The following is a 20,044-nucleotide window of genomic DNA, read 5'->3' on the forward strand; positions in this document are numbered from 1 at the left end:
GAATTTTTAAAGGTAGTAATTAAGTTAAAGATATTTAGCTGCTGCCCTAAAACTTTGAAAAAGGAGCAAGAACTTTTATATATTGCAGATTAAAAAAATTTTTTTTTTTTTTAGTGGTACGCAGGCCTCCCACTGTTGTGGCCTCTCCTGTTGCGGAGCACAGGCTCCGAACATGCAGGCTCAGCAGCCATGGCTCACGGGCCCAGCCGCTCCGCGGCATGTGGGATCTTCCCAGACGGGGGCACGAACCCGTGTCCCCTGCATCGGCAGGCGGACTCTCAACCACTGCGCCACCAGGGAAGACCCTAAAATTTTTTTTCTAAAGAAGCACTTTTAAAAATGTGGTAGATGGATAGAAGATAATAGTATACATATCTGTGTTAGCTATAGCTAGTACATAAAACCTGTGATTTCACAGGTATTATTGCTTAGAGTTTCAGTTTAAAAATGAAGTTATTTGAAATATATTCAGGACAAAATTTAAAGTAAATAGTAGTATGGTTGGTATATAGAGAGGGCATACTTAGGAAAACATTACTTGAATGGTTGAATTTTAGGAAAATAATGTTCCAAAGAGAAAGCCAGGGTTACAGCCCCAGCATAACTTCTCCCTCTTCAATACTTTTGCCCTTTCAGCTTACATTTCAGAATTATTGTCATATTTTTCTGTGATGAAGCCTTTCAAATTGATTTATTTCCTCAAGCAAGTGAACAAAACTCACATAAAACAGCTTTTTTTTAGGATATGTTGTATAATTATACATAATATAGAAGGTGATAAAAATTTTAGGGAAATAAGTAAATACTTGGTTAGGATGATATGATTTTTAATTTTCCTAAAAGCAAGACTTCATTTAGGGTAGAATATATTTTAGTCTGGTTGTAGGAAGAGGAGATTTTATTTATGAATAAAATTAATGGACGAATATAAATTTTGATAACCTTCAAGGAAAGGAAATTAAATAAACATTGTCCTCATCTCTCTAGACTAACTTAAGCTTCTAAAGTACTTGTTGAGGGACTTCCCAGGTGGTGCAGTGGTTAAGAATCCACATGCCAATGCAGGGGACATGGGTTCGATCCCTGGTCTGGGAAGATCCCACATACCGCAGAGCAGCTAAGCCCGTGCGCCACAACTACTGAGCCTGCGCTCTAGAGCTTGCGAGCCCACATGCTGCAACTACTGAAGCCCAAGCACCTAGAGCCCGTGCTACGCAACAAGAGAAGCCACCACAATGAGAAGCCCACACACAGCAACGAAGACCCAAGGCAGCCAAAAATAAATAAATAAATTTTAAAATAAATAAATAAAATGAGTGATTTTAAAAAATAATAAAAAATAAAGTACTTGTTGACATTTTTGTCAGTTTTCTGTAATGGAATAATAGTTTGTTTTTTAAAAAAGAAAAAACGTAGCTCACATTAATAGATTGTAATCTATAGTGCTCACCTTATACTTAAGAGAAGGACTTCATGTACGTGTATAATTGAAACATCTCTTGAACACCCCAAATGATTTTCTACTACCTTTTCCCTATGCTTAGAGTGCTACCATTTTAGAGTCATTCTTTCTGGGTAAGCATTGCTTCTTCCCTCTTTCATAACACAATTGCTGCTCTCATAGGAGGCATATTAACCAATCAGCACCTTAGGAAGTATGCTTTTTTTCATGCCTAGAAAAAGTCGTATGTATACATTAGGAAAGCATTTGGCTGCAAGTAAAAGAAAAAACACAATGACTTGAACAAATATCACTTCATTTGTTTTCTCACATGATGAGAAAGCCAGAGATGGGTATTTTATAAATATTTGAGCAGCTCCTCAAAAATATAAGTACCAACACAACCTTCCTTCATGGTTACACAGTAGACACCACAGCTTTAGACAGTATATTTGTATTCTCAGCAGAAGAGGGAGGCAGCAAGAAAAGAAAAGGTTATACACCCAGATAGGTTCCTTTTTATGAGGATTTCATTCAAAAGCCTTTCCAGAAGACCCTCAATACCTTTCTGCCTCTGTCACATGGCTACCTATAGCTGCAATGGTGACAGGAAAAAAGTACTTGGCTTTTCAGCCTCTAAAATGGGAAGAACAAGAGGGGGTAAATGTAACTTCAAATGACTGAATAAACAGGAAAAAAGGAGCATTGAAATAAGATTAAACGATTGAAAGGGGAAAGGAAAAACTAAATCCTAACAATAATACTTCTTAGTTTCGTTTATTCGTTAAGTCCTTACTCTGTGTCATATACATATATGACATACCTTACATATAAGGTACATATATGTGTACCTTACATATATTATGTCATCTAGTTTTCACAAAAACCCTACAAGGTAGATAAGATTATCTCCTATTTACAGAGGAGAAAACCAGAGTTAACTATGTGCCCAAGGACTTGTATTCAAGCTGGGATTTGACCTGGGTTGGTCTAACTTCGACATTGCCTCTCCTGAGGCCAGCACTTAGAACGTGTGGTTTTCTCTTCACTGTGGATCCCATTTCACACTTCTCCAGAATGCTGCAGTAGATTAAAAACTGCCTGAAATGCAGTGGGAATTTTCAGGCCTTGCTTAATGAGGTGGATTGAACCAAGAATGCTTGAAGAGTTCTAGCAAATGCTGCTGCTGCTGCACTTCTCTCTGCAATAATTACCTTTCATTGGTTCAGGTTTTCTGCTCTCGGAACTCATTACTTCAATTCTGAATTCTGATCTGATGCACAAGTGGTTTCCTTACATATTGAATGCTTTGAGATGGCTTTCTATTTTAGGAGGATTCTGTTTGTAAGCGGCTCATAGAAGCCTGTCTGTCTGTTTACAGTTGTACTGTCAGTTACTCTGGGCCAATTATCTTGGTGTGTTCATGCAAGGTCACCTTCAGGATTCGATCCTATCTAGATCAGTTACTTTTACCCAGAGATAAATTCTATCTTACAGATCGGTTCTTAGACTTGTTATTTAAGCGAGTTTAAGAGAGATTTTCATTCACTTATACAGTCAGCAAAAGGATGCTAAGGAATCAAAAATGAATATGATCTCTGACTATACTGTAAGAAAACAGAGAGCTAAGATTGTGCCTTGGTCATTTTATATCTTCAGAGCTTAATACTGTGCCTGGGATATAGTAAACACTCAGTAAGCATATGTATTCATTCAACACATAATTGGTTAGAGCCCATTATGTGCCAGGCACTAGAAGCACAACAGTAAACAAGACAGATGTGCTTCTTGTGCCTGTGAAACAGATGCTCTTACAGGGAGATAGACAATGAAAAGAAAGCAGAATTGTAAAATAAAGAAGGCCCAACTGTCCATCAATAAGAGAATGGATAAATAGTGGTAGAGTCATACCATGTTGTACTACTCAGCACTGAGGATGACCAAATGATTGCCACCCCCAACCATGTGCCAGAATCTCGTAATGCTTGATTGCACTGACATCAAGTTCAAAGAGACAAAATCAATCTGTGATGATAGAAGTCAGGTTATCACAGATGTAGAGAACAAAGGTGTGGACACCAAGGGGGGAAAGTGGCAGTGGTTGGTGGTGGGATGAATTGGGAGATTGGGATTGACATATTTACACGAATATGTGTAAAATAGATAACTAATAAGAACCTGCTGTATAAAAAATAAAATAAAATAAATAAAATAAAAGAGATAGCTAGTGGGAAGCAGCCGCATAGCACAGGGAGATCAGCTTGGTGCTTTGTGACCACCTAGAGGGGTGGGATAGGGAGGGCGGGAGACACAAGAGGGAGGGGATATGGGGATATATGCATACATATAGCTGATTTACTTTGTTATTCAGCAGAAACTAACACAACATTGTAAAGCAATTATACTCCAATAAAGATGTAAAAAAAAGAAAAGTTTACCTTTGGAGGGGGGTAATGCCTTTGGGGACGTGCAGGAGCTTCTGGGGTCCAGGTCATGTTGTTTATCTTGATAAGAGGATTGGTTCCATGGGAAAGTTCACTTTGTGAAGATTTCTCATGCTTTGTGCTTATGAGGTATATTTTTCTACATACAGGTTATAATTCAATCAAATTTATCTTGGAAAAAGGTAAATACTGACTGTCATAAAGGCTGTGGAGGAAATGCATAGGGTCTAGGGCAACTTGATAGAGATTAGTTTGGGGGAGCATCATGGTAGGCAGGGTGGTCTGGGAAGACCTTCGTGGGACATGCTGGGTAGGCTGAGTCTTCAGGGGGAGAAGTTGGCAGCCATGGGGAGAGGCAGGGGAAGAGCAACTCAGGCAGGGGGAACAGCATGTGCAAAGGCTCCTGGGCAAGAAGGGTTAGGGTGAATTTGAGAAGGAGAAAAGAGGCCAGTGTGGCCAGAGCAGAGTGGGACAAGACAAAGCCAGGAGTGGACAGAGACCACATCATGCAGGGCCCTGGGGCATTTAGTCTATGGCCTGCCCCTTATCAGTGGACTCTTCTTTTGTCCCGGAGTGTGCTAAGATCCGTGGGTACATCATCCCATTTCCTATTCATCTTTCCAGCAACCCTAGGAAGTAGGTTTTATAATCCCCATTTTATACTTGAAGAACCAAAGCTTAGGGAAAGTAGCTTTCCCAAGGTCAGCCACCTTGGAAATGAGTAGTATCACTAGGATTTGAACCCATATCCCTTTGACCCCAAGCCTACATTCTCAACTCCTGACCCTGCCTCTGAGCACTGGTGTGTAAGTAAAGAACTACTCCAGAGCATGATGCATGTGCCTTTAGGGTTGTGAACAAAGTCCTGAGCAAGTAGAAAACTCCAGCTGGGGAAGTCTGGGAAGGAGCCCATGGGCTGGATTTTGAAGATACATGTGGAATTTTCCCACGGGCATGCTTTCTCAAGGGAACAGTCTTTGCCTTTCTCAAGGCGAAGACTCAAAGAAGAGGATCAAACTTCACAGCAGCTGATGTTCATTGAGTGTACATGCTGTGCCAGGTTCTGCAATGGATATTTTACGTATCGCAGTTAATCCTGACAACAATTGTATGAGGTCACTACTGGCACCATTTTACAGGTAAAAAATGCTGAGGTGTCTAGAGGTTAGCCATTTGCCTAGTGAGACACAGCTAGTGAGTTGACTAAATGGACACTATGCTTGTTAAATTAGTGGTGAGAAAAGCAGTGAACATGGATGGGCAGGTGTCAAGCCCAGATGCAAACATAGCTCTGCTACGATAATCCGTGTCCCTAACTCTCCTGCCTGGAACTTGGGGTATCCAGGGAAGTGGGGTATGTTTTGTGGGGCTTCATGATGTGAGTTCTCTGAACTCAACTGAAATGAATGTTCCTGGAGACCTTCTCTTTTTGAGTCTTTTTTTTTTTAAACCATCCCATTTGTGGTAATTTAAAAAAAAATTTAATTTTATATCATAGTGTAGTTAATTTACAATGTTGGGTTAGTTTCGGGTGTACAGCAAAGTGATTCAGTTATACAGATATCTATTTTTCAAATTTCGTTTTGTGAATTTTATAGTCTGTAATCTCTCTCCTCTGAAACCCTAAACCATACTTTTGTTTGTTTTTGGTATGCTGATACCCCAGTGCCTAGCCCTGGCCAGTGAGTTGAGAGGTGAGTTGAGAGGTCGAATGTATTTTGTTGACCTCAGGGCCTGGGGCAGGACCAGGCAAGGGGCTAGGTGCTCTGTAAATATTTCTTAAAATAAATGAACACTAGGCTTATTTAACAAATGGTTAGAGTGATAATGGATTTGGCCTGGGTCAACAATCTTTATCCTTCAGATGGTGTGCACCTTATTTTATTTCAAATTACTTAAGCACTTAAGGCAAAAGCACGGTTTATGGGTCTCCATTCCCTCTCTTGCCCCATCACCCCACTCCATCCCACCCCCCAAATCATGCAGAGTTAGTATGAATCCAGACTTGGAAGGAATTCTGAGCAAGAAATTCTGTGAGATGCCTCTGGTGGTGCTATGCTGTAAAGGTTTGAGACTTAAATCCGCCTGCGTAAAAGAAATTCATGTGATGATGTCATTTTTATGAGCAAATCAACCGCTGCCTGATATTTCAGTGTAAATGATTTCAAGCACATACAAAATAACTATGATTTTCTGTATAACTCCGCTGATAACCAGTATCATTGGGTCAGAACAGGAAAGCTTAAGCGGCTTAGAAGTGAGTTCATTCCTTGCGCTAGGCCCACGCTGTACAGTATGGTAGCTACTAGCCACATGTGGCTACTGAAAAGTTGCAATGGGGTTATTCTGAAATGAGATGTACTTTAAGTGTAAAGTACATTAGGTTCAAAGACACAGTGTAAAAAAAGAATGTAAAATATTTCATTAATAATTTCTCTAATGATTACATGTCAATGTGATATTATCTTGACATGCTGGGTCTAACAAAGTATATGAAAATTCATTTCACCTGCTTTTTACTTTTTTTAATGTGACTAGAAAATGTAAATTTACTAGAAGGTGTAAAATTACACTGACATTGGGCAGTGGTGCTCTAGAACAAAACAAATATGAATGTGATACAAAACTAACCCCTCTATATCTGCCCCCAAATTCACTATTCCCCACTTCTCCCAAAGTACAAAAATTAGCTAAAGCACCCCAACTTTCATCTGTGTCTGTTCTCAAAAGTCTGTTTTGATTCATTTCCTGATGGAGTTAAAGCTCATGTGAGGCTTCAGTCTCCTATGGCTTGAAGCTTTATTTTCTACTAGCAAGACTTACTTTCTACTAGCAAGACTTACATTGACTCTGATGATGCAAAATGACTCTAAATGAATATACAAACTCATAATTTTAAAGAACTCATGTCACTGAATAGCTATAACTATCCCAAGGTAGTGAGTAATAAGGATTATCATCATTTTTCAAGTGAGAAAACTGAGGCTAGGATAACATTCATTTATCTAAACCCGGCCCTATTCCAGAAAGGCTTTTAAGTCTGTGGCCAATTCTGAGAACATAAGTGGTTTTTACAAGATGACACAATGGTCAATAGAACTGAGCCTGGAATGATCTTTTCCTCTTTCTACTAGAGCAGCAGTTCTCACAGTGTCCCATTGTCAATTAGGAAGGGTGACTTTGCATAAATAATGGTTAAAAGAGTAAAGTTTTTAGCTGACTTTGTTTTTAGATAAATTAGAACTGATGAAAGGATATTCGAAAATAATTTGTCTTCCATAAACTTCATTCATTCATTCATTTAACATGAATACCTGCCATGTATTAAAGCACTAAGTTGGCCCTGGGGAAACATCAAAGAACAAAATAGCAAGGAAAGGCAGATCATCTAACAAATTTGACCATAACTAACAAGTAGTTAGAATAAATGATGTGCCCCAGAATGACTTAGCAGGAAGATGTAGGCTAGGGTTTGGAAAGGGCTTCATAAGTTAGCACTGCTCATGCTGAGACTGAAGGACAGTGGGACACAGCCAGATAAAGAATGGAGGAGGAAGAATAAATAGGAATCTTTCAGGAATGCTTTCCTACGTGGGGAAGAAAGGCAGTCTTGATGAGGCAGGGAACTACACATAACCTACTGCCCAAATTATCTATGCCACATCCTGGAAGTGTATCTTGGACCTAAATATCACCTTTCATGTGATCGTGAATGTAACAACAGTAAAGTTTGAAAACCTTTGTATATTGCCATGCTGCACTTAGCAGGGTATCTTCCCCCAAGCTTTATTGAGATATTATTGAAATATAACATATATAAGTTTAAGATGTCTGATGTGACAATTTGATACATGTATATATTGTGAAATCTTACCACAATAAGGTTAGTTAACACTTCCATCCCCTCATATAATTACTGTTTTTCTCTTGTGGTAACAGCATGTAAGATTACTCTCTTCACAACTGTCAAGTACTTAATATAGTATTGTTAATTACAGTCACTATGCTATACATATTAGATGCCCAGAACTTACTCATCTTAAAGCTGGAAGTTTGCACCCTTAGACCCCATTTCCCCTACCCCTCAACCCCCAGTAACCATTATTCTAGTCTCTCTTTTTATGAGTTCAGATTTTTTAGATTCCTCATATAAGTGAGAATGTACAGTATTTATCTTTGTCTGTCTGACTTATTTCACTTAGCATAATGCCCTCAAGGTCCATACGTGTTATTGTAAAAGGCAGGATTTCCTTTTTTATGGCTGAATAATATTCCAACGTGTGTGTCTGTGTGTGTCTCTGTGTATATAATAATCCAATGTGTGCGTGTTATATATATGTATACATGTGTATATGTGTTTGTGTATTTATACGTGTGTGTACATATGTATATATATACACACATGTGTGTGTGTATACATACATATATCATATTTTCTTTATCCATTCATCCATTGATGGGCAGGTAGGTTGTTTCCATGTTCTGGGAATTGTAAATAATACTGCAATGAACATGGGAGTGTAGATATCTCTTCAAGATAGTGACTCCCTTTCCTTGGGATGTATACCTAGAAGTGGGATTGCTGAATCTTATGGTAGTTCTATTTTTAATTTTTTGAGGAACCACAGTGGGTGCACCAATTTACATTACTACCTACAGTTCACGGGGTTCCCTTTTCTCAACACTTTTGCCAATACCTGTATCTTGTTCTTTTGATGACAGCCATTCTAGCAGGTGTGAGGTGATAGCTCATTTTGGTTTTGATTGGCATTTCCCTCATAATTAGTAGAATTGAGCACCTTTTCTTGTACTTGCTGGCCATTTGTACGTCTTCTTTGAAAGATTGTCTATTCCAGTCCTCTGCACTTTTTTATTCTTTTTTTTTCTATTGAGGTATATGAGTTCCTTACATACTTTGGATATTAACCCCTTATCAGGTAGATGGTTTGCAAATATTTTCTCCTATTCCATAGGTTGCATTTTCATTTTGCTGATTGTTTCTTTTGCTATGTGGAAGCTTTTGAGTTTGATGTAGTCCCACCTGTTTATTTTTGCTTTTATTCCTTGTGCTTTTGGTGTCATATCCAAAAAAATCACTGCCAGGACTGATGTCAAGGAGCTTTTACCCTACGTTTTCCTCTAGTAGTCTTAAAGTTTCCGGTCTTACATTGAGGTCTTTAACCTATTTTGAATTAATTTTTGTGAGTGGTGTAAGATAGGAGTGCAGTTTCGTTCTTATGCATGTGAATATCTGGTTTTCCAACATTATTTATTGAAGAGACTATCCTTTCCCCATTGAGTATTCTTAGCTCCCTTGTCAAATATTAGTTGGCCATATATACGTGGATTAATTTCTGGGTTCTCAGTTTTGTTCCATTAATCTACGTGTCCATTTTTATGTCAGTACCTTACTGTTTTGTTTATTATATCTTTGTAAAGCAGGATATTTCAGACCACCTGAGGGGCCTGTGCAATGGTGTGTTGAAAAAACCATCTCCCCCAAAAAATAAAAACAAAACAAAAAAACAAACAAAAGAATCCAACCCTGATGTGTAGCATTTGCCAATTTCCATGGTGTAAACACTGTCACCTTGGCTGATGTCTAGCTTCCAATAAAAAAATCATTGAATGCAAAATTGGGAAGAAATGTGTGGTAGCACCACATTTTATATCATTTCCACGATACAAATACATAGATGTAAGTGACCTCAAAAACTCAGATAATAGCAAATGTGATAAAATAACCAGGAAGCATTGAATTTTGAGTGTATCTTACCCTTGTTTTCAATATAATTTAGCTATAATTTATATTAATTTTTAGTAATGGCTTTGTTTAACAACTGCCTCACAGAATTCCCGCAAATATAATAATCAGCTCCCACACACCTGTATAAGCCGGCTCTAACACGTCAATGGGCCTGGCATCTTCAACGTAAAGTAACCATGATCCTTGTCTAGAGAAATTCCTCACTGTCCCCTACTTCTCTGTTTCTTACAGATCAGCAAACAGCAGCTGCAGACAGTCAAGGACCGGTTTCAGGCTTTTCTCAATGGGGAAACCCAAATCGTGGCTGACGAAGCCTTTATGAATGCTGTCCAGAGTTACTACGAGGTAAGATTCACCGGGCAGAAGAATGCCAAGACTGCTTGAGCCTGAAGCTCAGGGTTTCTGAACTGCTGGTCAGTGAGAATAGTAGCCTTGGCCTTCTACACGGCCATCCCTCCTGAGGCCAAGGGGTTGGTAATTGGTTACAATTTAAAGGAAAACAGCATGTTGTTCGGTGGGGTATGGGGGGAGTGGGGAAGAAAGGCTACTGTTTGCCAACCGATTGTTATAACAGGCAGAGTGGTGAGTGCTTTATGTACCATTTCTTGTTTAATCTTGACAACAGTCTTTGAGTTAGGTACTGCTATTATTCCCATTTTACTGATGAAGAGACTGAGGCTCAGAGAAGTTAGGTTAATTACTCAAGGTCACACAGCTGTTAAAATGCCACAGGCTAAGACTTGAACTCACTTGGAAGCATTTTCCCACCACTTACCCACTTTCTAAAGGATGGCAACACCTCCAAAGGATGTTGCCTTCACTAGCTTCCTTGTTCTTTCCATTAAAATGGTACTCTGAGTTCTTTTCTGCAAGTTAGAACAGCATCCAAAATGCAGCACTGTTCTCAGGTGGAAACCTATACGTGAGAAAATATATCCTGAGTATATACCATAAGTGAATTTTCACCTCTAGACTTCAGAGGTTTATTTATCAGTAAAGTGAAGTTGGAATTCCACTAGTATTTAAAATTTTGTAGTTATTCTTTCAAAATGTTCACATTTGCTATTGTTTGTACGTCATTAATGAAGTGAACATGCCATATCTTCCTATTGGTAATGTTTACCTCACATACATATCATTTGGTCTTTGAAAGACATTTAACTTTATATTAATCTATTTTCATCTGAACCAGATATTCTCTGTATCTGGAATCCTGTGCCCCAAATGTCTTACCTATTGTCAAGGCTAGATTAAAACCATTAGAAACCAACCCCTAAGCATTAAAAAACTGATGGAATCCTGCCATATGCAATTCAACCTAAAAAAAAAAAAATTGTGAAGTAGGTGTTAGGAAACCCAACAAACTTCTGATTTTTCCCCCATGGGATTGCTTTGCTGATTTTCTTCCTTCCTTTCTTTTTTCAATTATTAGGTAGAAAATTATTTTAAAACAAAAACATAGGTGCTCCCACTTCGCTGCTCCTCCAAGTACATGCTTCTTCTGACCATTGGGTGCTCCATTTCTCAGTAGATGCCTTAAAAATGTTATTTGATTGATTTGGTAAAACTCTCCTTCCTATTGCTACAGCACTTGACTCCTTCTTTCATAGAGAGAGTGGAGCAAGATTGCAATTAGATCTTGTGAAAATATTATTGATTTGTTTGCTAATTAGCCTTTAATAGTAAACAGCCTTTGTCTCTGTGATGTTTGCTGGGTCCATCCACAGACTCATCTTGCACACCGTTTCCTCAATGAAATTTCTATTTGTATCTGTTTTAGACATCTGGTTTGTTTTCGTATGTGTCAAATTTAAACATTTTTTCATTAATACAAGTAGTATTAATGATTGCCAATAAGGGTCGAACTTGGTGCTTTATCTGATGTGACACATTTTTTGGCTGGATTTAAGGGAGAGTGGAAATGAGGTTTGTAATCACAGTGGTGGTGTGGTAGTGAATAACCTAAATATATTTAAGAAAAGTTCTATTTAGAAACCACCAGGGAATGAAATTAATTTTTCCCCCTTTTGTGAAAATCCAAAAACCAGTTGAGACCAGGTAGTTCCTTATCATTAGTTCTCCATGTTTAAAGTCATTCACCAGTTTGTAAACTTGTAGATTGCAGATATTAATGAGAAGGCTCATTTGACTAATGATATAAATTACAAGAAAGTGCCACTTCTGTCTATTAATTAAATTTGAAAATTAATAGTCATCAACTTGCTAATGAGTCTCTGGAAATTACCACGACATCTATAGTGATCCTGATATTTTCCTGTATCGTGGCTAGTTTATTTGAAAGAGCTTCCTTTAAGTCTGGTGAGAATACAGACATTAAGAAATTACTGAATATTTAATATTAAGATCTGATTAACAGGAAATAATGTGGGGTATTAATTATTTACCATATTCATTAGCAAAGCTTTAGAGAGTCTTAAGATTCATGTTTCCTGGGAAGCCTAATCCTCTGAAACAGAGGTCCCCTGTCAAGGGATCAGGATTAATCCTTCACTGGGGAGCACTCCAGGTTGATTACCCATCCCTTTCTCTCTCTCCCTCTACTCTTGGGCAGTGGAGAAGCTCATATCTCTTTCTCTGCCCTCCTCTGGGATGTAGTTGTTTCCCTGTTAGTATCTGTCCCAGGCAGGACTCTTTGGATTACAAGTACAGACACCTAGGTCAAACTGGCTTAAGCCAAAAATGAGATTTGTTTGCCCAAGCAGCTTAAAAGTCCAGGGATAGATCCGGCTTTAGCTGGATCAATGTGGCTGGATCCAGAGACTCCAAAGATGCCATCAAGGTGGGTATCTTTCCCCCCACACCTCGGCTTTGTTCTTCCCTGGTTGGCTGCATTCTTGGGCAGGTTCTTTCTATGTGAACAGCACTGGAAGTTCCCATCCTACCAGCTTAGCAACTCCAGGGGCAAAGAGAGTACTTCTTTGCTGAGAGTCCCAGCAAAAGGCCCCAGGTGACTTGGTTGGACCAACATGGGCCCTGTGTCCATTCTTGAACTAATCACTATAGATGAGGGGTGGCATAGACCCAGGACAGATACCATCGCTGGAGCCAGAGTGCAGGCTCGGTCGTACTGGAACCGTTTGTGTTGAAAATGGCCTGGTTTCCCATCAAGAAATTGGGTGTGCTTTTGAACAGAAGAAGGGGGAATGTGTGCTCAACAGGCAAAACCAACAGGTACTCTCCTTCTAAATTCTCAACCGCCACCCCTCACATACACACACACACACGCACACGCGCGCGCACACTCACACATGCTCCACTGTTTGTATAAACACTGACACATCCCAATTTACCAGTGAAAATGAAAATTTTAAGAAAACCAAACTTTTTCTCCAGAAACTGACTATAGTCAGTGACTATAGATTACTATAGTCACTGACTAAAGTCAGTTTCAGGCAGTGGCATTGTTTTGCTAAGTCAATAATGGTTTGTCAACTTGCTAGAGTAGTAAAGAGCAATTTTTTAAAAATAAAGGGAGTGGGGAGCCACTGTCCTTCTGCCATCTGTGCCCACCCACATCCAGCCCAGTCTGGCCCCAGCTGGCCAGCACTCCTTGCAAGCTGGCCTCCAGGATAGAGGGAGACCAAGGTTCCCTATGGCTCTCGCGAGCGTGCAGGTTTATTTTGTCCTTCCCTGGTGGCCCTGATTGGCAGAGCAGATCAAGCAGAGCAGGAGATTAATCCTTTAATCTCTTTCACTGTGGCTTTGAGGGTGGGCACTGAGATGGATGCTCTGAGATCTGGCCCAGCAACTTTATCCTGTTTTCACAGCCACAGTCCTAAGCCATCAGAGAGCCCACCCTTTTCTCCAGGGCCCCCTCATCTTTTCTAACTCTCAGCTCTTTTAAGACAAATTGTGAAACATAAGCCCTCCCACCCTCCATCCTCACCTCCCTCCCCATCTCCCTGCTTAATTTTGGTTCCTTCACACGCTGGCCCCGACATCATAGAAAAGAGGTGGATGGAAAGGTCTTACAGAACCTTCCTCACTGAGATCCTGCCAGGAAGGAAACATGGGGAGATATGGTGGGAAGAGGGAGTGTAGAATAAGGGAGAAGACATACCAACACTCATTTTAGAACAGGACAGCCGATATCTGGACTTCCGCCAGCGCCACTGTTATGACTGAGTTTTGTTTCGTTTTGGTTTTAGCTGATCTCCTCTGACAAAGCCCCAGTTAGTTTTTGTCCAACTAGATTTGAATGGCGTATCAGACACAATTCTACGGTTGCTAGCAAAAGAAACTGACTGTTGCTGAATTAGGCCCTAATAATAACAACAACTGTTGTTTTATTATTAAAGGAAACAACCAACCTAAAGAAAAGATGGAAACCAGGACAGCTTAGCCTCAGGAAGCCGGGTAGCAGGATTTAATGCACACACCATCACTGGTATGAATCTACCCCAACCCCATTCCATTCTTACGCCTCCCTGCTCTGAATCTGAGCACCAGAAGGGGAAGTCTGATCGCCAGTCACAGGACCTTGTCCTTCCTTTGCAAGGTCCTGTGATTGACAGTCCCACTAAAACTGTGTGCAGTGACAAAGGTGTTTTCGGACTGAGGTGCTGTCATCAGAAGGGGACAGACGGTTGGCAGGCAGAAACTGCAGGTGTTCTCTGCATAGGGTGACAAACGTCCGTTTGTCTTTATGACTGACCTTATTTTAATCTAAGAAAAGTAGATGTCAGGTCACACCTGGCTATTTTTCTAAAATAAAGCTATAGGGCTTCCGTGGTGGCGCAGTGGTTGAGAGTCCGCCTGCCGATGCAGGGGACATGGGTTCGTGCCGCGGTCCGGGAAGATCCCACGTGCCGCGGAGCGGCTGGGCCCGTGAGCCATGGCCGCTGAGCCTGCACGTCCAGAGCCTGTGCTCCGCAACAGGAGAGGCCACAACAGTGAGAGGCCCGCGTACCGCAGAATAAAATAAAATAATAAAAATAAATTTAAAAATAAAATAAGGCTACACATTTTCCAATAAGCAAAACCACTCTGATTCCTCAGTGGCCTTGAAACAGATATATCCCTAGGAAAAGAGTAACTAGCCATTCTAAAGGCATTCATTCTTGTGAAAAAAGCCAGGCAAGGAAGGGGGGGGCAGAGGGCCAAGTGGTTAGGAGGATGAGGTGAGTGTCCAAGAGACGTGGAGTTGAGCTCCATTTCTGCTGCACACGGGCTGTGAGACCTCAGCCACGTCTGAGCCTCAGCTTCTTCATCTGTAGTAGGATCTTGCTTGCATAATTGTTGTCAAGACTAAATTACACACACACACACACACACACACGCAGACACACAACCTCCCTGTAAATCTAGCAACTGGAAAGTGCTATGCTGAATATATTAAGGTTAGGGGGGAAGAGTGGTGGTGTAGTGCCCACGTGCTATATAGAAATAAATGAGAGGGACTTCCCTGGTGGCGCAGTGGATAAGACTCTGCACTCCCAACGCAAGAGGTCCGGGTTCGATCCCTGGTCAGGGAACTAGATCCCACATGCGTGCTGCAACTAAGAGTTCTCATGCCACAACTAAGGAGCCCATGTGCCACAACTAAGGAGCATGCTGGCCGCAACTAAGACCCAGTGCAACCAAATAAATAAATAATAAATATTAAGAAAAAAAGAAAGAAAGAAATAATAGAGGAGAGTTGAAAGTTATGGAATCAATCCACTTCCTAGTTTGGGGCCTGGACATTGGGTGTGGAAGATACAAGGTCAAGGCAGGGCAAAAAGGCATAGAAAGGGGAAAGAAAACTACTTTTATTCCTAATCTACCATCACGTACCACAGCTCATGGCCCCAGATGTGATTCCTAAGTTTGCCCAAGATAACCTTACTTTCTGGTGAAGAATAACTTTAAGATCCAAAGATGCTTTTTATTTTAGAAATTAACATGCACCTTGCCTCAGTGAAGGTAAAATTTCTCATTTTTCCATGTAGAAAGGGGTGTTTTAAATGACTGTGAAAGTCAAACATGCCAAATATAAAAATAGACAATGTAGGGAAAAATGTAAATGAAATGGTTAAGAAAAATACCTGTAATCCCATGATCCTAGACAACCACTATTACATTTTGGCATATATCTTTCCAGGTATTTTTTGATGTGTCTATACACATAAAGATAGCTCCTTGATTTCCATGTTAAGATGGAAAGTAACTAAAAAATATGGACATCTTTTGTGGGTTTTTTTTTTAATTGGAGTTTAATTGATTTACAATGTTGCATTAGTTTCAGGTGTACAGCAAAGTGAATCTGTTATACATATACATACATCCATTCTTTTTTAGTTTCTTTTCCCATATAGGTCATTACAGAGTATTGAGTAGAGTTCCCTGTGCTGTACAGTAGGTCCTTATTAGTTACCTATTTTATATAGAGTAGTGTGTATATGTCAATCCCAATCTCCCAATTTATCCCTCCCCCCGCCTTACCCCCTGGTAACCATAAGTTCATAGACATCTTTTGATGCTGATGAAAAGAAAGTTACCTTTTTAATGGCTTCATGATACTCTCTTTAAAAATAACAGGTAACTTTTATTACATTCTTGTAGTAGAACACCATGCTCACCAATCGACATTCATTGTCTCACTGAATCTTCACTCCAATCCTACACGGGAGGGTGATTGTGATTCCCATTTGAAAGATGATAAAACTGAGGCCCAGAAAGATGGAGCAGTTTGCTCAGCTGACAAAGCTAGCACCTGGTGGAACCAGGATTTGATCCCAGGTCATCTGACACTAAAGCCCACTGCTCCCATTATGTATGTGCCATTCATTAGTAAAGTTCATTAGTAACCTGGTTGTTGTAGGTTTTTAAAATCTTATTTACTCTAGCATCTAGGTATTTTTCTTATTTATGTTGAAATGATGTGCTTTTGTAGAGCAGGAAAGGATCCATCTTGTGTTCTCAGCCTGTCTGTAAAGAAGCAGGAGCTGGGTCAGCTTTACCCCGTATTGTCTACAATCAATTACCGACGTGCTTGTGTGTTTCTAAAACAACCTTGAGGTTGCTTGGCTCTGGCGATGGAGCAAAGGACTGATGGTTGGGGTCGAGTCGCTGAATTGACTGCCCTTCCCCATTCCGTATTTATTTGTTTATCTGCCCTCTCCCATCATGACCTGCCTGTCTGAGAGTTGGCAGAGGGGTGGGGAGGATTATGGATGTGCTGCATAGAGCTGTGCCTGGAGTTGAACACTCTCGCAACAGCTACCAAAAAATGAAACAGAAAACAAAACCCAAAGTACCCGATAGAGCTCCCGGTCCAAATGAGTTTCAGGGGTCGTTTTAGAGACACACAAGCACGTCACTGGCCCCACTTCCCTTCTGACAGACTGAGAAGCCAAGACAGATGATGTGCCTGGAAAATTAGTTTTCCGCTACCGCCCTCTCTCCCCGTGGCTGTCTTGCTGCCTTTTGGTACTTGGTTGTCACCTCGATGTTCTGCCTCCTTCTCTATGCTCTTGACATTCCACTCATCACCTTTCGTTCTGGGGCCTGGCAGTCATATCCTACTTGTGGACAGAGGGAGCCTTCCGGTTTTCAGAGTCCTTTCAGTTTGGTCCTCATCAAAGAAGGCTGGCTGGGGGAACCCCGTGTGATGGCAAAGGAGAGCGTGGTTGATAGAAGTTAAGTGACTTATCTAAAGCCATCTGCTGGTAGTTCAACAAATATTTATTGAGTGGTTACTGTGTACAAAGGAAGGGACTGTGGGAAACAGATAATGTGCTCAGGGTCCAGGGGTTACCCGTTATGTATGCCATCTGGGACCAACATGCCAATATCCTCATTTCTTACCCCCTGTTGTCAGGTCCCATGGAAAAATGTAGCGTCAGTCAATCATTTTAAGAGACCAGTATATTGTGCTTGTTGGTTTCTCCTTTACCTTCGTTCCCCCATCCAGATATAATCTCCATAGGTCTCTGCTTTGAGATGTCTGCTTTGTTCGTGTCGTTCATTCACTGATTCTGTCATTCAACGTAGCACCAGCTATGTGCCAGGCACTGTCTTAGGCACTCGGAAGAAATAATAGAAAAAAAGCAGCTACAATTCCTGCCTTCCTGGGACTTATAGTCTAGCTAGAGCCTCAGATATTAACTAAATAGTCACAGAGACAAATGAAAAATGGCAGCTGTGGAAGGGCTTTGGGAGAAAGGAATATGGTGCTGAGAGCTTATAATGGGTACCTGCTACAGGTCTGTGGGACACTGATATGGACAAATGGGAGGAGGGTATGGCTTCATCGTTGATTGAATGTTTTTAAGTCACCTCTGATAGTCGTTAGCGCTGACAACGAAGAATTAACCCCTTTGCATCCCTGCCACCATCATCACTCGCCTATGCTCATAAGGTGTCTCTCAGCTGGCCTCCTGCCTATTCTCTTGTCCCTCTTCAGGTCTGCTTTCCACATTAAAGCCAGAGAATGTGAACTTGATTGTGTCACATCCCAGCTTAAAGCCTTCAATGGCTTCCCAGTGCCCTTTGGATGAAAACTAATGGTTTTTTTTGTTTTTTTGCGGTACGCGGGCCTCTCACTGTTGTGGCCTCTCCCGTTGTGGAGCACAGGCTCCAGACGTGCAGGCTCAGCGGCCATGGCTCACGGGCCCAGCCGCTCTGCAGCATATGGGATCTTCCCAGACCGGGGCACGAACCTGTGTCCCCTGCATTGGCAGGCGGACTCTCAACCACTGTGCCACCAGGGAAACCCAAAACTAATGTTCTTAATGGGGCCTCCCACGCCCTTGGCCATCTGGTCCCTTCTGCCCATCTTATACTGGTCATTCTCTTACCCCTCACTGCCACAGCCATACTGGCTTCTCCTTATTTTCTCAGATCCTCAGTGTATTTACACATACGGTCCCTTCTTTCACTCTTTTCCTACCCATCTTTCACATTTCGTGTCTCCTCCAGGAAGGCTTTCCTAACTGCATATTGGAATATATTCCTGGCTACGGGCACCCATGAACCTGTGTATTTACCCTTGGCTAGCACTTGTCCCAGATTGTAATGATGTTTGTATGGGATGATTAGGACGATGTCATGGAGGCACGAGGGCTGGATCAGCATCTGTTTTGCTCCCCACTGTAACCCTGGCACCTGGCACGTGCCTTCCCCCTGTGAGTGTCCAAAGAAAGGGTGAATGGGCTCATGGAGAAGAGTATAAACATTACAGCTGAAAAGACAAGCTCAAACTTTTATAGTTCAACTCCCTCAGTGTACAGAAAAGAAATTAGAGGATCAGAGAAATGAGGTAACTTACCCAAGGTCACACAGCAAGTTAGTGGCAGAACTGGCCTGGGATCATGGTTTACAAGTCTTGTCACAATGTTATACTGCCTCTCCAGAAAGTTCCTCGTTTGCTTCACAACTTTGATGTTCTTTGAGATCTAGACCTATAGCTGAGACACAGGGTGTTACATGGAGAAACTACCTGCATTAAGCATTACAGATTTTCGGGTGAATTCCTAGCTCATTAAAGCTCGTAAGGCCTGAGGATTCATTTGAAACTTTTTTTTTCTATAATTGATTTTTAAATGAACTCTAAGGTCTCAACTGAGTACCAGTTCCCAGGCACAGTGGAGCTGGCCATGGCCTCTAGCCTGTGAAGCAAACCCTCAGCCCCCCTTCTCTCTAAATTAGTTAATTCAATTGACAATGAATGGAACCCATCTTTCTAACATCTCTCCTCCCCAAGGAAGGCTTTGTGATGAAGCAGAAGGCAATGAGATGCCCCTCAAGCAATTGCCTACCAAAGGCATCCCCTGAAATCTGACAGGGGAGTGAACATTTCTTCCACCTCTGGAAGGCTATTTGTGCACCTACTGAAGTGTGACCAGGACACAGCTCAGAAGTGTCAGACGTTTCCTCTTTGTGAATGGGAAGCAGCAGCTTCACTGCCTTGTATGACACTCTAGAACTGTATAGCTTGTATAAGCTCCCGAACGGTGGGCACTGGGGTGAAAGCAAACTATTCTTAATGGCTGCTTCATCCCAGGACCCAGGCAGCACCAGCAAAGCAACCAGGGGTTCTCCCACCAGGCAGGTGAGACCCGTAGGAAAGGGAGGAACCAGGGTGAAGTCAAAAGACCGTGCGTTTAGAGCCAGCCAATTTGAGTTACCAAGAGCAAGTCCCTTCTCCTCTCCGGAGTCTTGGTTTTTCCTTCTACAAAATGGATCGAGTCTAATGCCTTGTCATTCACTCTCAAAGCGCCAGGCTCCCCTCTAGAGATGGATGATATTTGGGGGAACAAGAAAGGCACAGTCCTTGCCCACATGGAGTTTACATTTGGGGAGGGGAGACAGACATTAAATACATATTTACCTAATCCTTGTTCAATTTTAATTGTGATGAGTGTCACTGAGAGGCTAAAATGAGATGTA

General features: G+C 41.3%; 1 protein-coding gene across 11 annotated transcripts in view; it reads left to right on the forward strand.

The window, feature by feature from the left end:
* Positions 1–20,044, forward strand: part of CADPS (calcium dependent secretion activator) — a 478,170-nt gene that overhangs the window by 94,176 nt on the left and 363,950 nt on the right. For all 11 annotated transcript variants that reach the window (XM_081245095.1, XM_081245093.1, XM_081245090.1 and 8 more), the window contains exon 2: positions 9,884–9,997. In XM_081245095.1, coding sequence (XP_081101221.1) covers positions 9,884–9,997 — 114 coding nt within the window. The remainder of the gene's footprint in view (positions 1–9,883; positions 9,998–20,044) is intronic.

This window comes from Mesoplodon bidens, assembly GCF_964165515.1.
Source record: "Mesoplodon bidens genome assembly, chromosome: 10".
Lineage (NCBI taxonomy): Eukaryota > Metazoa > Chordata > Mammalia > Artiodactyla > Ziphiidae > Mesoplodon > Mesoplodon bidens.